At 52.1% G+C, this 13,997-nt stretch overlaps 1 protein-coding gene across 11 annotated transcripts in view; it reads left to right on the top strand.

Moving 5' to 3' along the window:
• The window catches only part of PCBP3 (poly(rC) binding protein 3), a 53,500-nt gene that overhangs the window by 30,531 nt on the left and 8,972 nt on the right, over positions 1-13,997 (top strand). For 4 of the 11 annotated variants that reach the window (XM_086615308.1, XM_086615301.1, XM_086615304.1 and 1 more), the window contains 5 exons: positions 1,805-1,846; positions 6,066-6,141; positions 6,894-6,953; positions 9,869-9,921; positions 12,868-13,037. In XM_086615308.1, the coding sequence (XP_086471434.1) occupies positions 1,805-1,846; positions 6,066-6,141; positions 6,894-6,953; positions 9,869-9,921; positions 12,868-13,037 (401 nt within the window). Of the gene's footprint in view, positions 1-1,804; positions 1,847-6,062; positions 6,142-6,893; positions 6,954-9,868; positions 9,922-12,867; positions 13,038-13,997 lie in introns of all 11 variants that reach the window. The other 7 variants (XM_086615298.1, XM_086615299.1, XM_086615300.1 and 4 more) reach the window with 3 other exon arrangements.

Here is a 13,997-nt window from a genome sequence, read left to right on the forward strand (position 1 = left end):
GAGCAAAGCCCAAAGCACAGGCTATTTCAGGCAGCGTGCTGAATTAGCATCTCTTAGTCATTGCCAGCATCAGAAGGAGCGTGTTGTTTGGTCTGAGCAGCTGTCCTGGAAAAGAGCTTTGAGTCCAACTGCTTGGTGAACTTATCTTCTCAAAAGGGAGAGTAAGATGGAGGTAGCGTTTCTCCTGCTGGGGAACGGTCGGTGTCTTGCACAGAAGAAGCAGCAACCCAAGGGAGCACTGGCAAGCCCCGTGGCTCTTGGCACGAGGCGAGTGGGCAGAGGACAGCAGGTGACCATCTGAGACGCCGCAAGGTGCTTGGGGTGGGTTGAACCCGCAGGAGCTCAACCATGTCAGCCTCTGCACAAAGCTGGGGGTCACAAAGGCAAGCGCTGTCAGAGTTGGGTTGCGTCTGTCCAAGACACCTTCTTGCCTTTGATTAGCTTTTTCTAAAAAAAACAAACAATGACCAAATTAATCCACCAGGAGAGAGGGAACTTTTTAGAGCAGCCTCTGCCACGTCCTCATGGTCACGCCAGTCCCCATCATGCTGGGATGCTGGCAGGCACTGGGACTGCTGGTTCTGTGCCGGGACTTCGCCTCCTTCCTCCTCCAGGATTTTGAGGGTTTTCCTCACACAAAGCACTTTGCTGTTTGCAAACGATGCGGCAAATTTGCAGGAGGTTCAGAGCGTTTGTTTTTGGGTTTGGTTTTTTTTTTTTTTCTTTTTCTTGGCTATCTTTACTCTCCCTTTTTAAAGTGTTATCCATCTCTTTTGCCATTTCTTTCAGAATCATCTGAACAATGTGTCAACCAGTGAGATACGTTTTGCTAGCTAGTGAAGTCCGAAATACTGGGCTCTCTAGTGTCTGGTTCTTTATCCACAGCGGTGCTTATCTTCAGGTTTTTTACAAAAGAGAAAGGATTACTAAAAACAATGGGAAAAACACTAAACAATTCGCCCAGTAGACATTTGTCCAACATTTGCTGGTGAAAGGCAGCCTGTCCCTGAGCCCCCCCTGTGCTTGGTGGGACGTCAGCACCGGCAGGCTTTCTGCACGGCAATGCTATTCCCTCCCAGCAGAGCACTGGAATATATTGGGTAGATGTAAAGCGTATTGGGAGCCGTGCACCTGAAAATATGGAGGGACTTACTGCACTGGCTTGCTTTCTAGGAAGACGTTTACGTGCAAAGGGCAGCGGTGATGTTACCACGCATCCGCTACACAGAAAATTCTGGTTTGGTGAAGCCGAGTCTTCCTGCTCTGTGCAATTCTGACCCCGTTAAAGAGCTGTTTCCTTCTTTTTGGAAAAGTCAAACCGAGACCAAGCTCTTCAAGTTAGGTAGCTCAGCATGCTTCAGCTTTGATTGGAGGGGTATGTCTCCCTCCCACCCCAAGGACTCGCTGCCCTGGCAAATTTAATGCAGCACAGGAGGGCTCTTCCCCTGGGCTGGCCAGGCGGGTGTGCAGGGAAACTCCTTGTTGCACAGAAAGTGCTTACTTTGTCCCCCCTAGCCTCAAAATTAAGCCAGTTAAGTAAAAATTCAACATCCTGCACTCCACTTTCACCAACAGCAGAGCAAGGGGAGTCACGGGGCTCAGCTTCCCGAGCTCTGTTATTTGGGGGTGGCACGGGCTCCCAGGCGGAGCAGGGGGGCTACTCTCTAGCTCCTGCATTCACAGCATTTACCCCACATCAGGCAGACAGGAGCAAAGCCGGGGGACAGCAGTCCCTGCGGAGGCACGGGGCTTTGCCACTGCCTCCTACCAGCGCTAATAACTCCTGTTTTTTTTCCTTTTGCAGGCCTATACAATTCAGGGACAATACGCGATTCCACACCCGGATGTGAGTTTTACTCTAATTTTTCTTATATAACCTTTTATGTCACCTGCATGCTACTATTAATTCACATAATATTAATATTAGACAATAATATTAATAGCATATTTTCAAAGTAACTGGCGTGTGTAGTGTCTATAATGCCTCGAATAGCCTTTTAACCTGTTAGCGCTAAACTTTCTTAATTCTGAGGACTTGGCCTGATACTAAATTGTTTGCATTGTTAGTGCTATCCCTTTGTTCTGGGACAAACCATACTGTATGCATTTTGTGCCTCAAAATGATTGAAACACTCAAAGAAAGGGAAAAAAAAAATTACTTTCCCCTCTATTTCCCCCTGTATTTTTAAAATATTGGGAAGCCAAGGACTTATTTAGGTGCTGAGTGCCTTGATGGGAGGGGGAGAAGACAGAGCTCCAGCGGTGTGTGGTTTCTTGCTTGAAGCCTGGGCAGGTGGGCGTGCCTTTTTGGAGGGTCCTCCTGCGGGTGACTCAGAAGCAGAGGCTGAGGCTGGGCAAAATGCCACCCCTGTCCCCCAGAGGAATGGAGAGGACGGCCACCCTCCACGCTGCTGGGTCTCACCTTGCTGATAGCCCTGTGCCTCCCTGCAAGAGCTGGACCCCAGACCCGCGTGATCTCCCTGGGTTTGACCACTGTCTTTCTGGGTTTGGCCATCTGTCACCCAGAACGGGCATCGCGGGCGCGGTCCCCGCTTCATCTTGCTCTCGCAGCGCAGACGGGTTTTGCTGATGGTTGGATCCCCTTGCTCGTGCCGGGCTTCTGTGCCTGGAGTGGATCAGGGGGCCACAGCGCATTTGTGGGGGGATGCGTAGGGAACAACTGCTGGCATGTCTGTGCATAGAAATACCAACAGAAATAGAAAACAAGCCTATTTTAAAGGATTTCTCTATGAAAAGCAACAGCGAAGCACTGCAATGCCAGCGGCTCCTTGCTGGCAGCAGACAGTTGCTCGGCTTCTGGGGTTGTCATGGATGACGTGTGTTGGGGAGCTCTTGGAAAAAGGTAGGATTTTCTAAATGTGTTTCAGAGGGGATAAAACAGCCGGCAAGTTGCTCTGCAGCGGCCTCTCCTTGCTGGCACGCCTGTGAGTCAGGGGTCTGCAGTTGGGGCTGGGGATGCAGCTTAAAATTAAGTGGTGTGGTCTGGGTGGAAAGCCTTCTCCAGCCATCCCATGCATGGGAAGAGTATGATGCAGCTTGGTCTTCCTCTTTCTGATGGGCGCATTGGGTATTAAATCACGGGGTTACTTTTTGGGTGACTGAGAACAAGGCAAGGTGGTTCCATCCCAGGAATGCACACTCCCTGAGGGAACGGTTAGGAGTTGCGGGCTGGATTTTGATCTTGGAAGCAGTGATTTCACCCTGTTTAGTGGAGGCCAGGCTTTGGTTTTCCATGCGTCACCAGTATGCATGTACTTTGAATAGCCTGCTGTGATGGTTGCTCGGAAATATTCTTAATGATATGTGCCTCACTTTAACTCCTTAAGTGGAATGTAAATAAACACTCCTGTGTATTTAGCAAAGGGTAGATGAATATATTCTTTGCCACTTGCAGTTTTCCTTTGCAAGCGGTGGCAACAGTTTAGTGTTTTCCTTGTTATTATACTCCTCTGATTGACAGGAGTAAAATACGTTTAATATATTTGCTGGCTGCACTCTGCCCTACTCCCAGGAGATTTGCTGAGACCTGGAAAACGTTGTTTGCGCAGAGGCCACACACTCCATCCTTACTCCTTAGCTCTCTCGCAAGTATCAGTTGTTTTAAACACTGCTCGGTGCAGAAACTAGTCTTCAACATCATTTTAGGTCATTGCCCTTGCTCTCGCACGTGTTCGTGCTTAGTGGATGCCTTTTGCAGACCCATGGCTGCAGAGTGGGCAGAATTTCAAATGCCAAAGCTAAAATATGAGCTGCTGCCTTGATTTTACCTGCTGGGAAAAACCCCCAGGGCAGTGAGAGTTTTGGCTTCAGTGTTGCCCAGGTACTCATAAGCCATTCAGGAAGTAACGCGTAGCTACCTGCTTTCCCGAACGTTGCGGTAAGGGATGGCCATGGCAGCCCAGAGTCGCAGGCATTTGGGACCGAAATAAATGTCAAATGCAGGAAATCTCCCAAACCATGGCATTGCTCCTGGGTACGTGCTGGGCTGGCAGCCGATGAGATGTTGCTGTGGGTGCCCAGCGATGCTCGGCATGGCTGTATGTTGGTCTCAGTGCTCCTGTCCTGTCCCTCCCAGCAGTGCCGGGGAGAACTCCTCTGTGGGTAAAACCAGAGGTTGAAGAAATGCTCTCAGGTTTTTGCTTCCAGCTTTTTCCAGGAGACGGGAGAGGAGGTGTTTCATGCACCGCATGCGTTCACGTAGCAGCTTTTGCTGTAACGCCTCAGCGTAGCCACGCTCTCCTCTTACAGGTGTTTTTCGTTGCTGTTCCTACGTGTCTTTGCTAAATACTGCTATCCAAACTATGTCTTAAAAATATTCCAGATCAGTATTAGACAGGATTTTGATGTTTCCTCCATCAGGCGAAGCGAGACCCCTACCCCAGGGCACAGTTGGAGCCTGAGCGGCTCTGCCTCCCCAGTGCTCCTTGGCAAGTGCTGGCAAAGAGGCAGGAGGTTTCATCTGGAGTCCCACCGATGGCACTGGTTGTAACGAGGAGCTCTGCAAACAGGGCATACCTGAGTTTGATTTGGCAGAAAACAGGATAGTTCTGAAATTAAAAAGCAGCAGATGCTGATGTCCCTGCTACCTGCAGGAGCGGTGGCTGCTCGGTTGTATCTGGAGCTTATTTTCCGTGCTGTGCAGGGCGAGATATGTGTAGAATCATAGAAGGGTTTGGGTTGGAAGGGACCTTAAAGATCATCTAGTTCCAACCCCCCTGCCATGGACAGAGACGCGTGCCTTTTCTCACAGGGTGGTGAGACCTCTTCCTTGAGCCGGAGGAGGCTGGAAATCCTGACACCTCAGCTGGGCAGGGCTCCCTCGAGTAACCCTTTGGGGACTTGCAGGCGTTTCCCCTCCCCGCTGCCTCCCTCCAGTCTCTCCCCTGGTGTGCTGAGCCCTCTGGGTCTGCTCTCTCCAGTGCTTCCCCCTCACCGCTGCCGGCCAGACCTCCCCGAACTCCCTCCCCAGCCACACTGCAGGAGCAAGGAGGTTTTTGAGTATTGTTTCCCCCAAAACGTGGAAATTGTAACTCCTGCCACAAGGAGTTTGGGTTTGGAGGATGGCGTGATCCTGGCAACCCTCTGAGCACCTCTGAAATCACCAAATGGGAGGTGATAAAGACGCTCCCTCCTGCTCACTGCTAGGCTTCAGCCCAGTTTGATTTGTTTTCTTTTGGTTTATTGTTTTGTTTGTTTTTTGGTTTATTGTTGTTTTTTTTTTTTATTTGAAGCAGTAAAACAGAGCACAAAATGTATTCCAAACAAACTCCTCTATGCAACTGCTTCCTAATGGGGCAGGAAAACCTACCTGGCACAACAAGGGATACAAGGATCTGAAATACCTACTGGTCATGGCTGAAGCCCATATTTCCCCGTACTGCTAAGGGGCCTGCACTCCTAATGAGCTGATGTTAAGATCCACAGTTTGTCCGTCTCCCAGAGGCATTTCCCATCGGAGGCGCAGCATGAGGGCATTTGCTGTGAGGACAAGCGGTCACAACACAGCTCCAGCAGTACAAAGAGGGTCTTCTGGCTGCTGGCGTGTGATGGCCACCAGCCTGGCAGTGCCTTCAAGGTGGGTCCTCTGCTCTAAAGCTATCCTGAAGCGAGCAGCAGCCTCTGGTTGCAGGTTGTGAAGCCCAGGAGGGAAAGGCAGCAACTGGAAGCACCATGGGCACCAACCTTGCTGCTGCCGCAGCAGCCGGCTGCGCGCCGAGGTGGCCGCTCGCTCGTGGCGGAGGAGCTGAACCGTTTGAGGAGGGGTGGAAACTAATAATGGGCTTCTTGCTGGTATTGTACTTCAGACCCTGGCCAAGCACTTCTGGAAAAGATTTGGGCTTTATTGCATTTTACCCAGGCCAAGTCCTTCTGCTAATGTTTTTGCCATGTCTCACCATGGCTTCCTGGTTTGTTTTTTTTTGTTGTTTTCTTTCCTTTTTTTTTTTTTTCTTCCATTATAATTTTGTCCTTGATTTTCGGTGTGACTTGTTGTACTCTATGACAATAACCTTCTTAGCTCTAATGTCCCTCCTACCCCTCAGCAGTTGACCAAGCTCCACCAGTTGGCTATGCAGCAAACCCCCTTTACTCCCCTTGGACAGACCACCCCCGCTTTCCCTGGTACGTACCCACACGCCCTTTCTAGATATCCTTCTCTTCTTACCTGTAGTTTCTTTCTCTTTCTAAACTCATGTTATTTAATGGAAACAAGCAGGGCAAGTAAAACTGAAGTTACAGTGCCCATGGGAAAAGGGACAGGGAGCTAACAGGGAGACAGGATGGATGTCTGGGGGTCACGGTCCTCATGGGCGAGCTCTCAGCCGTTAACCATGCACACCTGGACTGCTCCTGCAAAGCTACGCTTAACCTTGCTCCCAGCTTTGCTGGCCTTCCCAGCAGAAGCAATGAGTGCCAGTCCCAGAGGAGGTAGCATCCTCCACCGTGTGCTGATCTGGACCCCGGTGGGACATCCCCGCTTTCCTGAGGGGAATGGTTCAGTGCCGGCTGGGGATGCTGCCCTGGTGTCTGCGGGGAGCGGTGCTGACCCACGCAAGGTGGCACCTCCACAACGGGGAGAGCGATGGGAAGGAGCCATGGCCATAGGGAGCTGTGTTGACGGGAGGACAGCCAGTTGTGGCGTGGCACAGCAGCCTCGTCCTCAAGGCTGGCATGTTCATGGTGACCTGGGACGCAGATAGAGCGCAGGAAATGGAGATACTTAAAGTACCTTTGTTTACTCCGTGGTCAAAGTGCCAGTTGGAAATGCTTTTTCTGACAGTATGTTCATCATATTTTGAGCTTCCTAGATGAAGTGACATTGCTTATCTCCTCGAAGGCAAAAGCCTTAAACCTGTTTCTTCTTTGCTCTTCAGGAGAAAAGCTGCCCTTACATTCCTCCGAAGAAGCTCAAAATCTGATGGGCCAATCATCAGGTAAAACACAAAGCTACAGGGAAATAAGCAGGCTTCTGTTGAAATATATGTCTAAAATAGGACTGTGCCATTGTTGTGCTCCCAGATAAACGGTGGTATTTGTGGAGAAGATGGCAGGTTTTCTTGGTGGGCAGGGAGAGACCAGGCAGCGCTGGGCCTGCCATTCTCCTTTGTACAGCATGTCAAAAGAAAAGTGCCTGGAGTTTATTGCCTAGTTTTATGATGTTTGTGTATAACTGCCATCCATGTAACGGAAAGACATCAGAGTCATCCCTTATTCTTTCATTTAATTTTGCATAAACTTTGCTCAGAAACAGTAGAAAAATGCCTGTGGGAACAGAAACAAGACACAGTTTTAGCCATTCAGGGTGAGCTGCATTTTTAGTGGGACAGGACCCTGAGGAGCCAAATCATGGCCATAATCTTGGAGAAATCTTGATGTCGCTTGTCCCGCACATTCATCCATATGTGGTGAATGTGCTTAACTTTTATAACCTCCCATTGCTTAGAGGAGTTATCCGGCGACCTGATGGGTCGCAGACGGTGTGAGCCAGACCTCCCCTGGGCACACCCAGGGCACGTGCGTGCTCTGCGGCCAGCCATGGTGCGTCACACGTGTGCCTCGAAAGAGCCTGGGGACATCACCGAACCACGAAACAAACGTAGCCCAAGCAAACAGACCCCTCAAGACTACAGTAAAAATAGATTTCATGACACCAACCTGCACAGCCTTGTTTTCTCTGTGCCCTGCTTTGCCCTTTGCAACCACCTGAGGCAATCAGTCCTGCCCTGACCCCCTCCCGTAACAGCCACGGGGACTGCATGTGCCTATCAGAGAGGGGCCATCTGGTATGCTGAAATAAGCAATCTCCAGGTGATGGAGAGGACGTGGCCATCCCTCGATGGCCATTGCGATGCAGGAGTGGTGTCGTGCCATGGCACTGCATGCTCCAAGGGCTTCCAGCAGCACCCATGGCATCTGAGTGTGGGGTGGGGGCTCAGTCTCTGAGTCTGAGGAGCCCAGCCTGCATTTCCAAAGACCGCTGGGTGCTTCAGGGCTGCTCTGAGCCCACTCCCAGTGCTGTGCTCCCTTCAGAAGACATTTTCTGCCATACTCAGGCTGCTACTAAGCTGATCCTTGTAATGCATGGCTAAGAAACGGGGACACCTGCACCCTGGAGGACATGTCTTCGTGTTAGGTGCAGTCCATCTTGCCCCAGACTGCGAGGACGCTTGGCCTGAAAGGCAGTGCAGGGCTGGTGAAATGTCTCTTTCTAGTGCAGTGTGCTATAAAGTCAGTGTTAAGCATCACCCACTGTGTAAAACCTGGGCAGGTGCTGTTTTGTGCAAGCTTTGGCATTAGTGCACCCAGCAGAGGTGAAGGAGGACGTAGGGCTGCTGAGTGGAGGATTTACATCCCCATTCCCTGCCTTTCTGTCTTCTCTCAAGTCAAAAACGTGGTAGAGAGACCTCCTGCAAGCGGGCACCTGGGCGATGTACCTAGGCATCGTGTCTCTGCAAGGGAGGTGCCCGTGGGAAAGCATGGGAATCATGCAAGGGTGAGTCGAGGATACCTGATATTCTCCTTTCTAGGGGTGATGCTCAAATGGGATTGCAACCTAAGGCTTCATTTTAGTATTTTAGAGATTTTGCTTTGACAATGCTGGTATCCAGGCAGACATCACTTCAGACCTGCCGGGTTTTAAAACCTGTGTGGCTGCTGCTGGCAAAACTGGTCAGGAGCTCCTCGACCACAGTGCAGAGGGCCTTGGTGGAAATGCAGACCGGCAAAACTTGGCCATTGCTCGGGGGAGTTGCTCGGTGTGGTTAAGGCAGCAGGATAGCGCCATGCTGGATTGGGTGACCAGAAATTGGGTGCTGCTGCTGTCTTGTGTTGTAGCAGCCCAGCACTGCCAGTGTCCTTTTCTCTGCGCTCCCTTACTCTGCACAAGTGTCTTGGACTCTTGCACGCATTGCTCTTAAAACCTTCCTCAGTAGTTTGTATCATATGGATACGTTTTTTTTTCGAGGTTACTGCAAATTCCTGTTAGCCACTAGACAGCTGCTCTCTTGCAGGTTTGCAATAGGACATCCTTGCTTTGGCATTGAGGTGATTTAATATGGAAACCTGTGGGAGAGGCAAGCTTCAGCCTGGCCTAGGAGCGTTGCGGCATGCTGTCCTCTTGCCTCTGGAGCTGCACACGCAGGGTAGCCTAGTGGCTACGTACTGTTTGCTGTGCTTTCCCTTGGGGAGTAGAAGGGACCACCAGTCCCAGGTCCATCTGGCGTGCATGTCTTAGCAGCCTGGCCTAAATTCAGCGTGCAAGTCTGTGGGGCTCCAACTTGCAGAGTACTTTGCAGGTGGCCCTGTGCTGGCACTGCTGGATCCCCTGGGGAAACTGGTTTTGGGGCACCAAGCTGCTATTGTTACCAAGCAGCTCTGTTCTGCTATGCCAGAGAGGGCTGGAGGGTGCGTGGACAACCCTCCGGCTGGCAGACCCTCTGCCTCCGGGGTTGGTTTTCCCAGCCAGCAGGCTGTCTGCTGCCACGTGGAGCTGGGAAGGTGCTTTTCCCACCTCAGTCAGACCCTCCTCAGCGATGCCGCGACCTTGTGCTGTGATGCACCCTCCTCTGAAGCCGTTCCCAGGGGGAGGATGGAGGGTGGGAAGTGAGGCAGCTCATGAGGCAGCAACTGCGAGGCCAGCTTGAGGGATGCAGGAGAAGGTGGCACCCAGCCCCAGGAGAGCCAGGTAGCAACCATCTTTCTCCTCCTTGTACCAGAGTGTGTGATCCCCTTCCCTTCCCGGCCCCGGAGCAGGACACAGCCTTTGCAGTATTGACTGTTGCAGGAAACCAACGGAGCTCCACCGTGCTGCCTCGGCGAGCTATAACCATTTTCCCTTGCATATGCCCAGGTTTGGATGCCAGTCCCCCGGCCAGTACTCATGAACTCACCATTCCCAATGATGTAAGTAAACCCAAGTGCTTCATCGGCATGTGTGTCTGTGTATACACATATATATATGTGTGTGTGTGTATATATATATATATAAGCTGCAGATATAAGATTTTTTAAAATATATTTAGAGATGCCCCTTCACCAGGTTCACCCATGCCATGTGCAGTCTGTTGGGGATCAGCCTGCAGCGTAAAGCATCTGTTAGACTTTACCCCATTGGTAGCTTCCTGGGTACGAACCCTCTTAATGCCCGTTTTTCCTTTCCAAGTGAACTCAGCGCTCATGAAACAATGCCCAGTTGACAGCACTGGGAAGGGGACTGAGCTCCCAAGCCAGCCCTGATTAAACCATAATTGCTTAAATTAGCACTGACAGATCTGAGATGATGTTTCAGCTCAAGTGTAGTTACTGGGGGTGGTTGAAGAGGAGGTATTACTTACTTAATGTTTCTGACGCCACAAGGTGCCACACAAGCTTCTGAAGGACGATGCGTCTCATCTTCGTACTGGTGGCAAGCAGCTTCTGAGTCTTATAGATGGAGGCATTGTGGTAAAGTGGATGTTAGACTGGGATATTCACTGGGAGGAGGCTGGAGTCACACTGGGCACTGAGCAGTGCCAGCAGATTGCTTGGGGATGCTCAGGTGGGACAAGGTGAGATGGAAGGCTCAACACAGCTGGCACCTGTATTCAAGGGTCTCACGTGCTTCTGGACTGCCCCACTGGTTTCCATGGATTGATAACCAGCCTGCACTCAAATCAGGATCAGGGAAAGCTGGGGGATGACTTCCAATCTGTCCCCATTCCCATCACCTAAGAACACCTTCAGCCCATCCTCATCAGGAGTTTCTGGATCGGGTCTGGCAGCCGTTGCCACTTCTTCCTGCTGTTCACCAACGCACGGCAGCACAGGGGAAGGGCAGTGAGCCTGGCTGCAGCTGCCAGGCACCTCCACCCTCTGGGATGCATGTCCAGGCCTCCTTCCACCCGAGAGAAGCGGCAGTTAAACAGCTTCTGAGCATCTCGTGGCTGAAACCCTCAGAGATGCTTCACCCCAAGGCCAGCTGCCACGGGAGGCCTCTGCAGAGGAGGCCGTGGGAGATGGTGGCAGGGCTGATCCCAGGTCTGCTTCTGTCCATCCAGTGAGGAGCCCGCGCTGGGAGGCCGTGGGGAGTTCTGCAAGCAGCGCCAAGGTTTTGACTGCCACGTCTGTCAAGCGTGAGGGATGAGCAAAGAGGGCATCTTCAGGAATATCAAGTGACCCCTTGCAAAGGGGCCTTTCCTCTCCTTTAACATGCTGAAGGACCTGCCACAGGACCCAGGAACACTCAGAGCATTCGCTCACTAAAAGCCTGTCTCTTGTCGAACTTGCACGGCGTTAAATGTCATCACCTGTGTCTTTCTGCCTGCTGAAAAATGCCTCCTTAGCTCTGCCTCCTGCTGTTTTGAAGGCTCTTGAATTCCCATTGCCACTTTCCTGGGAATCAGAGGACAAATTTGAATTTCTTAAAGCAAAAAGTCTACAGGCGTGTGCTGGTGGTGTAGATCAGCTTGTCGTTGCACTGCAGAGAGAGGAGAGGTCAAGGAAATCTGATGATTAAATCCATCTTGTCACTCCTCTGACTCTCAGGAGGAACTTGAATGCTGTTCAGCTTCAATATTGCTGAACATTTCTCTAAATAGATTTGGATCCTCAGGTCTCCCCAGCAGGTTCCCAGCTGTAAGGGATTTTCATTTGCTGAAGCACCTCTTAGTTCCTTCTGCACTTTGAAGACCAGGATGGGTGGCTGTTGGGCTGAACAGCCCCTGAGATAGTTGATACCCTTCCAGCACTGCAGTGGGGCACATATTCAGGTCCATATGGGACACTAAGGTAGTCCCATGATCTGTCAACAGGACCAGCGAACTCGTGGAGTAATAGTTGTCTCCACTTCTACAGACAGTGACAGAAGTCCAGGAGCTGCCAAGATGAATGTCCCATGTACAAAATTCCCAAGTGCAACCTTGGAAAAGAGCTCAAATGCTGATGGCCAAGCAGGGCATGCGGAAACTTCTCATGCCTGTGCTGGAGAAGTTGGACATCTCGATAAGCATCACCAACTTGTGGAAGTGCTTGGGGGAACCATAGTTTAATGCACAAGTGAGCAAGAGCAAAGATGAAGACCGTTGAGGAAATTCAAGGCTCCAACTGGCTCTAATTTTTTCACCAGAGGCTGAAAGACACATTTTTAAGCAGAAATCTCCTCTTCTGCTGGCACTACAGCCACATGGTGCTCTCTTGTCAATGGCATGCACGCTGGTGAGCTCTTGCCTTGCACCGAAAGAGCTGAAGGCGGTAAAAAAGGCAGCGAGGGTGTCCCAGCAGGGTAGAAGAAGGATGGGATGGGATCAGCAATGTGAAGCTATCTGTGGTGTGTGGCTGCACCGGCGGATAAGAGGGCACTTGGGGTTGGGCTGTCCCTGGGGAAGGTAGTGTGCTTGTTTTCTTCTAGTAACACGTCCTGTATGAGCACCTTCAGGCTTGCTGTGGTTGGTGAGGGGACAGGTGTGGAGCACAGACTGAAACATGACTCATTCCCATCCTTAAACCCTTGCAAAACATGGACCAATTATTAGACCATGAGAATTATTATTACTTAAATGAGCCTGGTGTAACGGCTCGCTCTTCCTGAAGCCCCCTGAGACGCCGGGCAGTGTGTGCGGATAATTGAAATTTGCCACCCGAGGAGTGGAGCAGGGAAGGCTGCTGGACATGTCCTGGGAGGACTGTGCTCGCGTACAGGTGGGATTCACCCCTCGGCTGTCCCTCTCCTGTTTTTCATGAGCATTAAGGTCACTCGTGCCTCAGGGCAGGGGAGGAAGGCTTCTGGCCAGCGCCACGCGGTTGTGCTCGTGTCCCGCCGGTGACTGCCAGAGCTGCCGCTTCTCAGACGTTCCCTCCGTGCTTTTTTTCTAGCTAATAGGCTGCATAATCGGACGCCAAGGGACCAAAATCAATGAAATTCGGCAGATGTCGGGAGCGCAGATCAAAATCGCCAACGCCACGGAAGGGTCATCGGAGCGCCAAATTACCATCACAGGAACCCCTGCAAACATCAGCCTTGCGCAGTACCTCATCAACGCCAGGTGAGACCCCCCCCGCCGACCTCCGCCACCTCCCACCACGGCTGAACCCGTCCTGCTGACGTAGCGGGAGCAGCGCTCGCTCCTGGCACCGCGGGCCAGGAGGGGCTTCCTGAGGCTGGCTGGGACAGATGGTGGCTTGCTGAGACCTCTGAGCGGGGACCAGACGTCACCAGCGGGACCTCTCACCCTGCTGGTGCTTTGGCTGGGGACCAGGAGCCGCTTCGCTGCGGGCAGAGCAGCCGCGGGTTGCGCCGGTCACCTGCCCACCCGCCACCCTCGCTCGAGGATTTTGCTCATGGGTGGGCAAAATCGCCGCCGTCTTTCCCTGCGGATGAGGCAGGGGATGGGGACGGGGACGGAGCTGAGCCGGTGGTGGGGAGGCATCACTTGCGACCTGCTCGCTGGGATCCCAGCATCGCTTACTGCCTCATCAGAGCCTTTTCCACGTGCTTCCAGGCCTCCCAAAGGCTTTCCTCCATCCAGTGAAAATAATCGGTCCAATAAATGCAAGACATGGGAATGGCCTGATTGCTTCCTTTTCATGCTAAAAAACTTGGCACAGTAGGACTTCGCAGAAGCTGAAGGTTTCTGATGCCACCTCCAGCTGGGGGGGTGGTGCTGCCTGTGCTGTGGAAGACGGGGGGTCCGGCAAGGGACTGCGAGGGGAGTGTGCAGGGGAGGCATAGCTGGAAGAGGGGTCGGGGACCAGCTCCGTGCTGGCGGAGAGCCATGTCTGGGGTGCTCATGCAGACCTGCTTGCCTGTGTCTATAGACTTGTGGATGGGGAACTTAAGGGGAGACGAGAGCCTTTTGCAGGCTTCACACCCGCCTGGCGTAGCTGCGCAAACCAAGGCCGTCCGCCCGTCCGTGCCCTCTGCTGCGGGCAAAGTTGGTGCTGTGCCAACCCGCTGCCAGCCCAGGATGTGCTCATCTGTGGGAGGCTGCTGGCAGAGTCCCGAG

This window comes from Tauraco erythrolophus, chromosome 8 (genome assembly GCF_009769465.1).
Source record: "Tauraco erythrolophus isolate bTauEry1 chromosome 8, bTauEry1.pri, whole genome shotgun sequence".
Classification (NCBI taxonomy): Eukaryota; Metazoa; Chordata; class Aves; order Musophagiformes; family Musophagidae; genus Tauraco; species Tauraco erythrolophus.